General features: G+C 45.0%; 1 protein-coding gene across 1 annotated transcript in view; it reads right to left on the reverse strand.

Moving 5' to 3' along the window:
• Positions 1–6,723: 6,723 nt before the first annotated feature.
• The window catches only part of STRIP2 (striatin interacting protein 2), a gene marked incomplete at its 5' end in the record, with an annotated part of 39,706 nt that continues 31,822 nt past the window's right edge, over positions 6,724–14,607 (reverse strand). Inside the window, 3 exons of the mRNA XM_019509676.1 lie at positions 6,724–8,893; positions 11,494–11,698; positions 13,591–13,695. Coding sequence (XP_019365221.1) covers positions 8,643–8,893; positions 11,494–11,698; positions 13,591–13,695 — 561 coding nt within the window. The remainder of the gene's footprint in view (positions 8,894–11,493; positions 11,699–13,590; positions 13,696–14,607) is intronic.

Raw genomic sequence — 14,607 nt, forward strand, 5'->3', positions numbered from 1 at the left:
GAACCTGTTCAGCCTTCACAAGAGAAGGCTGAGGGGGTCCTGGTGACTGTCTATAAACTCACTAGAGGGGACCAGAAGGGTTTGGGGGAGACCTTGTTTCCCTGAGCGCCCCCTGGCATGACAAGGAATAAAGGCCACAAGTCGTTGGAGAGGAGGTTTAGATTAGACATCCGTAAGAGCTACCTCACAGTCAGGGCAGCTAGGATCTGGAACCAACTTCCAAGGGAAGTGGTGTTGGCTCCTCCCCTGGGGGTCTTTAAGAAGAAGCTTGATGCCTACCTAGCTGGGATCATTTGAGCCCAGTTTTTCTCCTGCCCAGGCAGGGGGTCAGACTTGAAGATCTACAAGGTCCCTTCAACCCGACTTCTATGATTCTATGAATTCAGGCTCAGGCTTTTTGAATGTCTGTCCTTAGCCCAGGAAACAAAGTAGCAGCAGGAGTATAGGAAAGGGAGACTCTAGATACAAATTATGGGCCAAATAATGAAGAAATGATTCAGTTTTACACAGACCAGTTCTCACACCTCAATAATTCCCCCTATACACACACACACAATTTAATTTTTAGGTTTCTTACCTTTGTTATTCTTTCCTTTCTCTATTAAAGCTAAAATAGTTTAAATGCAATTTACTATTCACTGTTGAGGGTGCTCAGTTTAAATTTTGTATCCGTCTCTCCACCAGCAGGAAAACTAGACTGCTTTCTAGTCAGATTGACCTAAAATACCACCATCGGAATAATTAAATAAAATTGGTAGGATGACTGAATTTAAAAACTGCCTTAATGTTTAGCACTTTTACAGCAGTGTCATTCACAAATTTTGTTTAAACCTAAAATGGGAACACAAAAATTGCCATACTGGCACAGATTCATAGTCCATATAATCCAATATTTTGTGTCTCAGTTGCCATCATCAGATGCTTCAGAGGAGGATATCAAAGGTCCTGCATTAGGCAGACATGAGATAGTCTTCCCTTTACATCTCTGTGAAAGAGATGAAACCCTGGGCATGAGATTTAATTCCTGGGAGCCAAGCAGGAGGCAGGAATGGGTGTCCAAGAACGCTTGTGGGCAACTAGGCTACCAATTTCTGTGAACATTTAAGCAACTTGGGGTGGGTAACTGGGGCATGAGCTCTGAGCACCGAGTAAGGGCAGAGGGGCTCCCCTTCTCAGAGGGAGATGTCACTGTAGCCAGCAGCCAAGGGATTAAACCTTTCACTGGCCCCTACAGCTGCTTGTTTCATCAGCAAATTAAGGGTCTCACATCATTGTTCCCACAAGCAAATCTGGGTGGTTACCCCACACTCCGCAGCATAGGGTATTCCCTACCAGCCCAGGGCACAGACCTGATCAGGTACGCCTCTGTGCCTGTGCCAAGGAAACATGTGAGCGAGGCAAAGAGCAGAAAAGAAACAGTGCAACTGCCCACTAAGACCAAGGGAAGGTCAAGAACAGAGGTCCAAAGGATTGAGACCCATAATAGCAACCTCGTGAGTGTCCAGCTATGTGACCTCTACCAGGACCGTGACTATGACAGATGACAACAACTGCCCTAGTTTACCTATATCCATATGTGGCCCCTTACAGCGCCCTGTGGACTTAACTCACCAAAATAAACCTTGTCATCTGCAAAGTGCGCTATCTCACTGCTCGCCTCCATTTCTAAGCTTATTAGATAGTACATTAAACATGGCACCTTATGTGGATCCTGGACTTGTAGTACCTGTATTTGCCTAATGTAAATGTTAGCTTGATGCAACTATAGGAGGGTAACAAAAGTCTTAGAAATAAAAACAAAACACTCACATAGATGGGGCCAGCAACCAGGATAACTTCAAGTTTGAATTAACATTTACTCTGGAGGTCAGCTATAATGCTGACAGGTCTGATAGAACATTGTTGTTTATAATACAGATTTCGGATGGACCTTCTAGTAGAGAGGAGAAAGCCCCCACGCCATAAACTTTAACCAGCCTACTTGGGGGTTGTATGTAGCATACTTTATCTGTAAGAATATATAGCCAGAGATTTCTTCTTGTAAATTTTATTTTTGAGGTGAAATTTCAGCTTTGCTGAAGTCAACAAGGAATTTAGTCATTGACCTCAGTGGTGTCTGGATTTCATTCAGAGATCTGCTTTTGATTGAAGGTAACACATGACAGCGATTCTCTGTAGGTTACTTATCCCTTTATATTTCTTCGACTATTTAAAAAGTATCATTAAACAAGCCATAAAACAAATTCATCCACCGAGTTTCAAAACAATATTGCAATGGCTTGTCTTTGGCCAGCAACTCTCTTTCTTTAGATTTCATTCTATTCTCTAAGAAGTGTCAAGCAAAGTAAGAATCAGGCCAAGTCAGTACTTAGATGAGAGACCTTTAAGAATACTTAATGCCCATCATCACTAGAAAGCAGACAGTTAACTTTGTCTCCAAAACATTAAACAACTTATTTCATCGTGTATAGCAAATAAGACCTAAAACTGTCCAGTGATCAGGCTCACATTTTAAACATGCCTTTCATAAGTCTTTTCAATTTCTACAACATTTATTAAATAGTCACAAACCAAAATTGAATAAAATGTTCAAGATGAAGAGGCACTATCAAAGTTACTCCATTTCACTGCCATACACAGTAACACCTTGGCTTTCAGGAGCACAATTATATATTGAGATATGAAACGTGTTTCATATCTTTTCTTAAAGACCCTCAAGGCGGGGGAGAGCACCACCTCCCTTGGCAGCCCAGTCCAAGTTTTGGCCACCCTCACCGTGAAGAAGTTTTTTCTGATATCCAGCCTAAATCTGCTGTCAGTTTGTGACCATTGCTCCTTGTTATCCCAAGAGGTGCCCTGGTGAACAGAGCATCTCCGATCCCTTGCTGTCCCCCTAATGAATTTGTAGGCAGACACAAGATCACCTCTCAGCCTTCTCTTGCAGAGGCTGAAGAGGTCCAGGTCCCTTAGTCTCTCTTCATAGGGCTTGTCCTGTAAGCCCCTGACTATGAGTGGCCTCCTCTGGACCCTCTCGAGTCTATCCACATCCTTCTTGAAGTACGGTGCCCAAAACTGGATGCAGTACTCCAACTGGGGTCTGACCAATGCCACATAGAGGGGAAGCATCACCTCCTTGGATCTATTCGTCATGCACCTGTCGATGCATGATAAAATGCAGTTAGCTTTGCTGATTTCATCACACTGACGACTCCTGTTCATCTTGGACTCCACTATGACTCCGAGATCCTTTTCCGCTTCTGTGCTGCTGAGAGGGTCACTTCCCAGCCAGTGGGTATACTGGATATTTTTACACCCAAGGTGCAGCACTGTTCACTTGTCCTGCTGTACTGCATCCTATTGTGTTCTGCCCACTTTTCTAACCTGTCCAGGTCTGCCTGCAATTGTTCCCTACCCTCCGGAGTGTGCACTTCACCCCACAATTTAGTATCATCTGCAAACTTGGATAGAGTACGTGTCAAACCCACATACAAATCACTGATGAACACATTGAAGAGTACAGGTCCAAGGACTGAGCCCTGTGGGACCCCACTACCCACATCCTTCCAAGTCCATACTGACCCGTCTACTACCGCTCTCTGGGTGCAACCCCCAAGCCAATTTGCCGCCCACCGGACCGTGTAAGCATCTAAGTCACAGCTTCTTAATTTATTTATGAGAATAGGATGAGATACCGTATCAAAGGCCTTGCTAAAATCTAAGAACACAACATCCACATCTAAGAACATGACATCTCCTTCCTGTCTGTTACGCTACCTTGATCATGGCTGGTCATACCAATAGCTAGAGGAGAGATATGGAACAGGAGCCAGGCACCTAGTGCTCCGAAACAAACTTGCTGAATAACCTGAAGACCATTGCCCCCATCTGGGCTCAAATAGGGGCCCTGCTGTCCCTTTGACCTAGACAATCAGGAGACACACAGGGTGGCTAGCTTGATGCACCCCAGCTAGCTAAATGGCCAGGGTGGGGCTGCCTGTTATAGCTTCTGATACTACCTACCTACAAAAGCACTTTCATTAACGAATCTCCTGTTACAATCAGGTCAAAGGGTTAGAGAAGTCATTCACAAATGTGTTGAAAGTTCTCTGTTACCCAGCAAGAGGAAACTGCAGGAGGCCTGAGTGCAATTCTCAAACCTACCAGGTGGTGGTGAGCAGAATCAGCTACATCAGTACTACTGTTACTGAAAAGGTTTCCATACATTTAATAACTGGCCCTTTGACAACTGAATTCTCCCCCCCCAGCAGTGGAAAGAAGACAGAAGATAAAAGCAAGTGGAAGTCTGAATGATTATAAAGTTTTACAGCTATATAATAGCCCCAATTTTAGTACGCATCTTCTTATTACACATCAAAGATAAAAGATCAGACAACTATAACATGCACATTATTCTTGCGGACAATTAGGATACAACTATTTGTATGTAAATAGTTGCTACACAAGTCAATCAGGGCATAATGTGCACCACAAGTGAGGTGAAGACAGCTTAGTTCTTTGGTCATGTAGTAGTAGTACTTATACTGCATTTCTACTGATACCCAAGTACTTATGTGACTCCCATTACTGTAGTATCTGAACACCTTCATCTAAAGTTTATTTGTTCTCACATCTGTCAGAGGGAAGGAAATGCTATTATCCTCAAATTCTGCTGGGAGGGAACCAAGGCACACCACGACTCTATGGGGGAACAGGGAGTTTTAACACTTGTAGACTAGCTCTCTAAAATCTGGACCATCTTGGCTAAGTATAGACAGTCAAAAAGCCCAAGGCTGAATTGATTCAGTCTTAACATTGGTTTAAGTCGCAAGAGATTAAACTGAGAAGCAAACGACAAACATTCACTTTGGATTTAGGAAATGCAGCCACATGCCTACAGTGGCTCAGGCCAAGAGCCAGGGCTGCTAGGGCATGCCTGCCTGCCCACCACTGCCAAAGGGCAGGGCCTGAAAGCTTTTCCCCACTCCCTGCTCAAGTGGAGGGAACAGCCTGGGGCTAGCACGCTGAGGCCAGGGGAAGGGCATTTTAAACCTCCCACCAGTGGTGACGTGCACCCCGAGAACACTGGTGCACCCCCTGAGAGCCAGCGATCGCACCGACCGGGGAGGGGTTCCCCTGCAGCTGATCGCACTGGGTTCCTGGTCGACCCTCCCCCTCCCCTGGTCACTGACTGGCTGCTGGGGGTGGGGTGGGGGGGAAGTGCCCCCCCTGAGTCAGGAGGCACCAGTTGCCCATGCCCCCCACCGTGGCCTGCCTGGGCAGGGGTACAGCGCCTGCCAGGCTTCTGCTCCTCCCCCCGCTTCAGGGGGGTGGGAGGAGAAAAGCCCCTGCCAGGCTATTTCCTGCTTGCTGCTGGAGTGGAGAGGGTGGCAGGGAAGCCTGGGGGGGACTGCCCTCCCCAGGCTAACCCCAGCTGGGGTCTGGGGCCAGGGAGGGGGTTTAAACCCCCTTTCCCAGCTCAGTGTGCTGGTCCTGGGCTGGGGCATGGCTACGTCTCCTGCTCTCTGCTTGAGTGGGAAGCAGGGTGTGGGAAGCGGAGGCAAGAGCCTGAGAGGGACTGCACCCCCCAGGCAAAACCCAGCTGGGGCCTGGGGCCAGAGTTTACCTAGGGTGGGGGGGCAGCAGTCCCTCTCAGGCTGTTGCCCCCCCTGTGCTCCGCTCCCTCCTTGGGTGGAGAGCAGGCGGTGTGGTCACACCCTGCCCCAGGGCCAGTGCATTGAGCCAGGGAAGGGGTTTTAAACCCCCGGCCAGGCCCTGGACTCCAGCCAGGGTTTGCTTAATGGGGGAGGTAGTCCCTCACCTCCCTGCCCCACGCCCCACCTGCTCTGGTCTTGTGGTGAGTGGGGAATAGCTTGCCAGGGGCTGCCGTGCCCCTGCCAAGCAGACCCTGGCTGGGGTCCTGTGCTGGTGGGAAAGGGGGTTTAACCCCCTCCCTCCCCTCCACCTGAGCCTGCTGGCCCATGCCCCTGCCCTCTTCACTCCAGCAGGGACCCCCCTGCCGGCAGACCCAGCTGCGGTTCCCAGCCTGGTTTCCCACCCCGACCCCGTCAGCCAGTCTTCACAGCTCCGGCTAGGGAGCAGAGGGGTGGGGACAGCCCTGTTCTCTGCAGCAGACAGCAAAGCCCAGCCCAGGGCTGCAAAGCATCCTGGGATGCTGGGGGACTGTGATTTAACTTGAACCAGGAAGGGATCTGGGACAGAAGTTTCATAAACCAGTTTGACCTAAATCAGTTAAATGTGATACTACATTCAACCAGGTTTATCTTCAACCAGTTTCAGCCATTCTGAAACTGGTTTGTGCGCCCTGAACTTCTGTTTTGTTACACATTTAAACCAGTTTCTGATCACTTAAACCAGTTTATGTATAACTATCCCTAGCACTTTTCTCTAAAACTCGCTTAGCTCAGTTATTCATATGGAAATTATTCACTCTCACTCCTAGTTTTGAGGCACATGTACAAACACCGGAGGGACACCTATATATCAAGTAATTCTCTCTCTGCTCCTCTGTTTGATTAGGTCTCCCTAGAAACGTCAGTACAAATTGTCCAACCTCTCAGGCTGTACCAGAAAGCCCCTCCAATACTGAAAGATCGGAGGCAGAAAGAGAAGAGAAGGCTGGCTGCAGGTAGGACTGAACAAACCTTGCATTTTCACAAAAACATTTGCCATTTTTCTTCTAACACTTTAAGGAAATGCACACACTTTAAAAGTCACTCACTTTATTTTTGGACACAAAATGTGCTTAAGAAGTGAACAGATTTACTACTGCCATCTTGGAAAAGTGCCTTATTCAAATCATACTAAGAAACATTCTTAGGCTAATTCCATAGCAGTGAACAGATATGCCATCATACTACATGTGGTCTTATTGCTTGTGTTCTTGAAATGCAGCTAGCATTACAGTCTAATTTATAAGAAGTTTTGCCTGAAATACACAGGTGCATGCCATGCTTCTTTGACAAAACTGTTGTCAGAAAGATTAAACCTAAGACCTTTGCTGTCCAGTACTTAGGGGCTCTGTAGAGTAAGCTCAGTGTCCAGGCACTGCTGCTATGACAACTTCAACGTTGCTTTTATAAAGCCCCTCTTGTGGCCCTTGTGCAAAACTTTTATTGAAATGCCAAGGATTTTACAAGCCTAGGCCAAGTGTCCAGCTCATTCAGTAGTGTGGCCATTAACTTTAAATATACTGGACAAAGATTTCACTCCCAAATGCATGGTTATAACAGGCCGAGGGGAGACTGTAACACAGGTTTAAGCTGAGGTAGAATCTGCCTGAAGATTTTAGCCTATGAAACCGTGAGCTGTCCAAGCAGAGGAAATCATGTATAATGCATGAAGACTGAGCTTCCTCTTGAAAGTTATAGGCTGCAAAGTCTGATATTCTGCTTCATCTTGACAATGAAATGCTATCCCATCCACTTACCACCTTTAGGATACAGCACAAAGACCAGCTCCCCCAGAACACCACAACAAAAGAAAATCTTGTGTCACAAGTCAAAAGGGTCACTTTTGGCAAGACATTGCATTTACTGTCACCTTCATGGCCAAAAATGGAAAAAACCAGCAAACTGGTAATCTACTGGATTGCAGTAATTGCCTTCCAGTAAATAGCCCTGCTGTGGTTTCTTCCTTGCAAGGTACTGGAAGAAAGAAAAATCCTGGAAAATTAACTGGATACCCATGATAGATGAGAAAAAGAATGCTTTACCTGGCAAGCCTTAGTGTTTAAAATGGTAATTTCAATCTGGGCTCACTCATATATAAAGTAGAAAGGCTCCCAGGCACTCTAACTCTTTTACAGCTCACATATTGTAGTCAGGCAGCTACAGTTAATATTCATTTAACTTTATTACAAAAAATTAAGTGAATGCAGTGATGGATAAAAGAATAGTCATGAAGAAAAGTATGGAAATAACAGGCCTGGTGAATCTGGCAAGATTGGCAGTTCTGGAAACAGAAGTTTTCACAGAATGGGTTGTACAACACAAGTAGCAGCACTGCGGTTCCACCTCTAGACTTCAGTTATCCATGAGCCTCTACTGAGGTCATCACATAGTGTTGGTTACTATTTACTTTTGAACTTTAGAGGCATTAGTAACCAGGGTGTTTAATCTACGTATTGATGCCAAGATGAGCAAGTGAAACCATTAAGCACTACATAGGGCAACCGGGCAAGACAAACCTTCCACAGGGAAGCTACTTACACAGCTGACTTATACATGTGAACCAAGCTCAGAAGAAGCCAAGTCACTCAAGCCTGATTCTGATCTCTGTTATACCTGTGTAAATCTGGAGTGAACACCAGTACAATCACTGTTACTACTCTAAATTGTAACTAGTGTGACATCAGAACCTGATCTGTGCAGGTCCATTTATATTGATGGTCTCTGAAAGGTGCAAGTGAAGGGATGGGAAGGTCCCTAAAAGTTTTAGGATACCACAGCGTGTGTGTCCAGGAGGAGGGGAGGCGGGGGTCTGGATAAATAAAAAAGGCAACTTCCTTGTTAGCAAGTTCTGCCCCCAGACTTAAGGACCCCCAGTCATAAAGTGACTTCTTTCCCAGATAGTAGCACCTTGTATCCTTATGGAGACAGCATTTAGTTTGGGTAATTCTCTTATCACTGATAGTGTAGCAACTCTTCCCAGCGGATAGGCTGAGAAAACACCTCTCTCTCTAGCCACAGTTCATAGGAGTAATGGAAATCCTCAGGGAGCTCCAACCGCTGTCCAAGCACACTCTGCAAGCAGTTGTCCACAGGCGCAAACTCAGAGACCTGTGGTTTATCGTATCTGCGGTTATTGAAGGCTTCGATGTTGGCTCTTAGCGTGCATTCTTCAGCTTGGAAATCCCATGGTCTGGCATCAATATCTGCACACACAAATATGAGAAAATCGTTCTCTCTCTCTGACATGGGATAAGGTTTAGCAGAAATAGAGGGTTGTGACCTCAGAATAAAGCAATATGGCTGAGCTGGTCAAATTCACAGCAGTGACTACAAGAGTTTCTTCCAAACCAGTTCATGCATACATTAGAGGTTCTTTTCTATGAAGTATAACTCTACAATTATAAAGCACTAAAAAACTAAGCATTAAAAGTTAAACCAGAAGTAAAATTTCCTGGACAATCTTAACTCGTACCCCTTCTGTGTATGCATTCTGATATCATATAACACTGACTACTTTTCAAAACAACCTCACCGTTCTTACTAAAAGATAGAAAATGAGAGATTTGACATGTCTGATTAAGGAAAGTTTATAAGTCAATGAAAACAAGGTCTCTTAATGAGAAATATTAGGCAAATTTAACTTCAGACAATGTTGTGCAATTAATAGCTGGCTGTAATAGCCACGATATTTCAGCCATGTAATGTTTCTAGACAATATCACTCAAATTTCCTGGTGTTCTGTTCTATAAGAAATACTCACTCTCTATGGTACAGAGAATTCCTTGAACAAAAAAAAATCATCTCAATAGCTTTTTAGGAGGAAAAACCAGATTTAATGAGTTCAGTAGGATCTCAGACTGTATACAGAGGACAAAAATAAACTTTCTCATGGGAAAACATTTCTAGGTCTTGTCTGAAAGCTGGAGCACTTATACAGTAGACTGACAGACTGTCTAGATCAGGATGCAATGTCTGCTAAGTAGTGAACCATGCAATCAGGTATCACATAATGCTGATGCTTAAATCTCCGTCCCTGGGGGAATTTGGAACTGGCAAAATGCCATTTCCCATTAGAGTCTTAGAAGTGTAAACCAGGCTGAAAGATGGGAGCAAAATAGAGAGGGAGAAGAGGATGTTTTTGTCGAAAGGGAGCATGAGCAGAATCAGCAGCCCACCTGATCCAAGTTAACATGGTTAAGGCACATCAGCTAATGGCACAAGAAGGATCAATATGGCTAGCATCACATCTTGCCACCTTGATTCCACCTGCCATCACACCTGGGTCAACAGGGGGCTGCTTTTCACACAAGTGTGGAGCAAGGCTTAAACTCACATCTCAGGGCGCTTGTACATGTGACACCATTACCAGGTACAGTGACTAAAACGTTACCTTGGGTGGCTTAACGGCATCACACTGTACACGTGCAGCAGTTCTGGGGGTTTTAAATAAGTTTGCATAGTTGCAAACTAAACTACATCATGATATAATTTAGTTTGTAACTATGCACTGCAGCTGTTAGTCAGCTCTCCCACCAACTGGGCGAGGTGGGCAGGCTTCTGCCTTCAGCAGGCACCTTGGCTGCAAACAATGACAGCATCGTGTTCTGCTGTTGCTATCTTTGAGCAGTGGGTGTACCTACATTGTCCAGGTTTCCCAACACAGCCAAAAAGGAAATGCATGCAATAGCTGCATGTAATCTACATCAGAAATACTTCCAGCTCCTGTCTTTATTCACTTTAAAAAGCAATAAGCAAGTGGAGAAAAGACTATGTCATGGTAAATCAGTTGAGAGACGCATTAAAATAAAAAGGTAACTTTTGTAGTCTTTACATTTGGGATTTTATTGAGCTCTACAGTGAAATTAGATTAATGAGGGTTTTTTTCCTTCTGAATTAAAGCAATACTTATTATATGGTTCTCAGAAGTGCAGCAGGAAGGCTTTAATATAAGCCCATTTAAACTGAAATTAAATACCCTAAATGTTTAATCACCAATACCTCCAACAACAAAGTCTAAAATATTAAGCCTACATTTCTTGATAGTGACCCATTAATACATATTCCTTGATGCTGCAAGCACTACCTGATGCTTGACTTAATCCTCATTAGGAAATTTAAGCACAATGGGTACCATTTAAGCTTTTAGGCCAAGTACATTATTAAAGGCAACAATGCTCCTCCCCCTTTAGTGGGGCCTGGGATTCAGGTTACTGTGCTCACCGAAAATATCCTAAGTATACAGAATTTGTAGCTAACTGTATCGCTTTGGTTTGTGATAGTCACGCTGTGGTGTTGTGTTGTCTGTCCCATTTTAGAAAATATGGACAAACTGCATCACAACAGTGGCAGGTAGGCAGACCCCAGGCCAAAACACAGCCCATGCAGTGTGTACAGTTAGCTTATAACTGCCTTTATTTCACAGAAAGGACCTGCAGAGCCTGACTCAGGTTTTCACACCCTGGCCAAGTTCACTCCTGCAAACTTGGTGCGCTCTGAGGCAGAGTTTGGTTGCTTAATGTCTAAAATGATCTTAACAGTAGACAATGTCGTACCAGTTAAGCTGGCACTGAAATTCTGATCCTATAGTTCCTACTGGATCAGCCTCCTTCACCATAGTAGGGAAGAAATTACATCTATTTTCACCTTCAGATAAGTAGGCAGGGCCTTACAGCTTCAGCAAAATTGCTAGTGCAGGTCTTTGCAAGACCAGGTTGGTAGAGCCCAATTTGCAGATGAGGCAGAAGGTGACAAACTACACATGCATTAGCTGCAAGCAAGGAAGTGCCTGCCTGCCAGTACTTACCATTGCCATAAGCCCAGTCATCGTTCATGCGGTGTCGCACTTTCTGATAAATGGCAGACATGGTTTTCATGTTGCTCTTTCTCCATTGGCGCCCCAGGTATTTGGTCTGGATCTTCAGCAGCTTCAGGACATACAGCTGCATCATGGCCTGCTTCACCTTCAGAGCTCGTTTTAGGATTGGGGCCGATTTAAAAACCACCAGCATCTATCGACAAACAAACCAACATGACTGGTTCCAGTACCTTCTAAAATAATTAGGCACCCATAGGCCCTACTGATAAGTGTGGTATAAAAAACATCCCTATTCAATTTTTTTTCCTGTGAAGTACAGCAGATGAGTGGAACAGTAGGAAAAAAACCCTGGTCCTACACCTTGTTCATGCTCCCTTTCAGCCTCCGCTCTCTGCTCCTTTGCAACACAGGATGCCGGACCTGTGAACTGACCCTGTAAATGGCAGTTCTCATGAGCAGAGGTGGGGGTAGAAAATGGGCATTATGGACTTCATTGTTTTGCAGAAGATAATTTATGCTGGGGAGCAGACTTCTGGATTGAACCTTAATATGAACCAACGTGAAAGAAGACAGATTAGGAGTAACTTCAGAGGACTCCATTGTGCAGGCAGCCAGAACAGAACCCAAAAACAGAAGGCTTGTTCACTGTGGTAGATCACCACCCTGGCATAAACAAGGAAAGGGAGATGGGGCGAGATGGGAGCAGAGAACCAAATCAGTACAAGTGGCAGGGGCGCTTATAGACTCAATCAGAGAAGTACAGCCTGAGCTTTTGTGAGCCTGACCTCATTTTACCAGGTGCTATGAAAGGACTTGCACAGAGCATGTACTGAAGAGAGTGATTTGAATACAAGAGACAAGGAAGAAGGGAGAGGTGAACAAGTAATAAACCCATGGGGACAAAATTAATTAGCCAGAGTGGACAACTACGCTAACATGATTATACCACTTCCTGTATCAAAGCTTGCTTGCTAAGAACTTGCATGAGTTTCTCTTCATAGCTCTGTGCTGTATTGTGAGTAAGGAGCAACAGCTAGAAGCCCAGGAGCCCACCCCTGGGATGGATCGCTGAGCTCTGTAGCCTAGAACAGGTGGATACAGGAGTCGGCCAGAGAACAAAACAGCTCCACAACTAGGCTGCTCATGAAAGAAGATTAAAAGGAGCTGGGATATGTTTATGGAGGGGATACAGAAAGGGGAGTCAAGCAAGAGGGTGCAATGCGTGTCATGATGCTTGCTGTCCTCAGGCTGCAGAGCAGAATGGAGCATGTTTGGTTTTCTCATGCTTCTGGTCTTTGCCGGTTGCCACATGGGGCCGGGAAGGAATTTCCCCCTCCTGTTGCTACAGGTGTCGTGGCTTTTATCCACCTACCTCAGAAGCATTGAGTGTTGGCATCAGCTAAGGCTGGGGATGCTGACTAGGGTATGCAATGTTCCTGCTGGGACTAAACCCTGCAGGTTCTTGTTTAGATGATCTAGCCCCTCCACTCAGGGTCAAACCACATTTGGGATCAGGAAGGAATTTTACCCCTTGGTCATATGGGTATGGACTGGAGTGTGCGTGTGTGTGTGTGTGGGGGGGGGCGGGTTGCCTTTTTTTTGTAGCATGAAGCACAGCTCTCTTCCTTGGATCTCTCAAACAACACTTGCAGTGGTAGGTCACCGACAGCCCTCATCCACCTGCTTTACCTGTGGTGGGTTAAGGTGATTTTGGTATCTCTGGGTGATATGACTTATAATTGTGTGACAGGGCTATTTATGTAGTTTTAGGAATAGGTTAGACAAGGATTTGTAGGGGATGGCTTGAATAGGGACGATCCTGCCTCAAGCGGTGGGTTGGATTAGATTACCTCCATCTGGTTCTACGATATACCCGAAACATTTTCTTGCCAAGGACAAGATCTGGGGAGAAAAACAACTTTATCCTCACTTAATACCAAACAACTCTTGGACACAGAAGTCTGTCTTTGCTACAAAAAGAATGAGCAGATATAACATAATACCCAATACATCCCATCAAAATGCTAGTAATCTCACAACAGGATTTCTGAGAGACACAGCTCAAACCGCCATGCACCAACTCACCATTGTCCTAGAATGTTTCCACTTGGTCAACTTGTTGAGGATCCTCAGCAGATTAATGCAGGAAAACAGGTTTCTCCAGCAGAACTGGTTGTTATCTCCAGTTTCCTGCCAACAGACACAGGGAGAAGTTCAGTGCACTATTCCTAGAGGTAACATTTATGGTGGCATTTGTAGGAGTACTGGTATTGGACACTATAGCTCCTTCATCTAGGAGAAGAAACGCTCTGTTGACAAGCTGACAGATTCTGGGAAGCCACTCTGAAAATCCTGCTGATGACATTTAAGATGCATTTGGTGCACATGCTGAAGAGAAAGGAGAGAGACAAAAGCAAGCAGGCGAGTGCTATTCCACCAAGAGAGCGATATGCTGTAGATTCACATTCATTGTATATACATTTCACAGACACTGAATTATAGCCTGATAACAACTGTTATTTATAGAATCCATTTTATTACTTATATGTATCAATGTTCCCCTCACCACAAGTGTAGAAGGTCTTTTGCAGATAACTTACATAGAATTGCAACAAAAGAAGGATGACAAACAATAGCATGGGCTATAGGAAGAGGATGTTTTTATGCCACACAAAGATTCAATATGGATTTATTAGGTCTGACCATGTACTGCACAGAACCAACATTTCAGGTAGGCACCCACCAACTCCTATCCGTGTAGGCAGCTTCCCTTTCCCCTCCAGGTGGAATAGCTATAAAACATGTTCACATTGGGTTAGAGGACCACCATATTTTATACTGACTTTCATCCCAAAAGATTTCCAACAATACCAGTACTCAGAAGACAGTAACACTGAAACAGTCGGTTCTGGAGCAAGGGGCAACTGCACAGCAACCAACCCATGTGCAGCATGCTTCTTGACCAAGGAAGACAGGACATTTTTGGCTGAGAATACAAGGGCAAAATCCACACGAGAAGCTCTACTGGATTTCAAACCATGCAGGGAGATTGTACTTTCATTTTTAAGATTCTGCCTGAAGGAACCACAAACAGAAATGTTA

The sequence above is a fragment of the Gavialis gangeticus genome, unplaced genomic scaffold (genome assembly GCF_001723915.1).
Source record: "Gavialis gangeticus isolate Ggan-Ray unplaced genomic scaffold, GavGan_comp1, whole genome shotgun sequence".
Taxonomy (NCBI): Eukaryota; Metazoa; Chordata; order Crocodylia; family Gavialidae; genus Gavialis; species Gavialis gangeticus.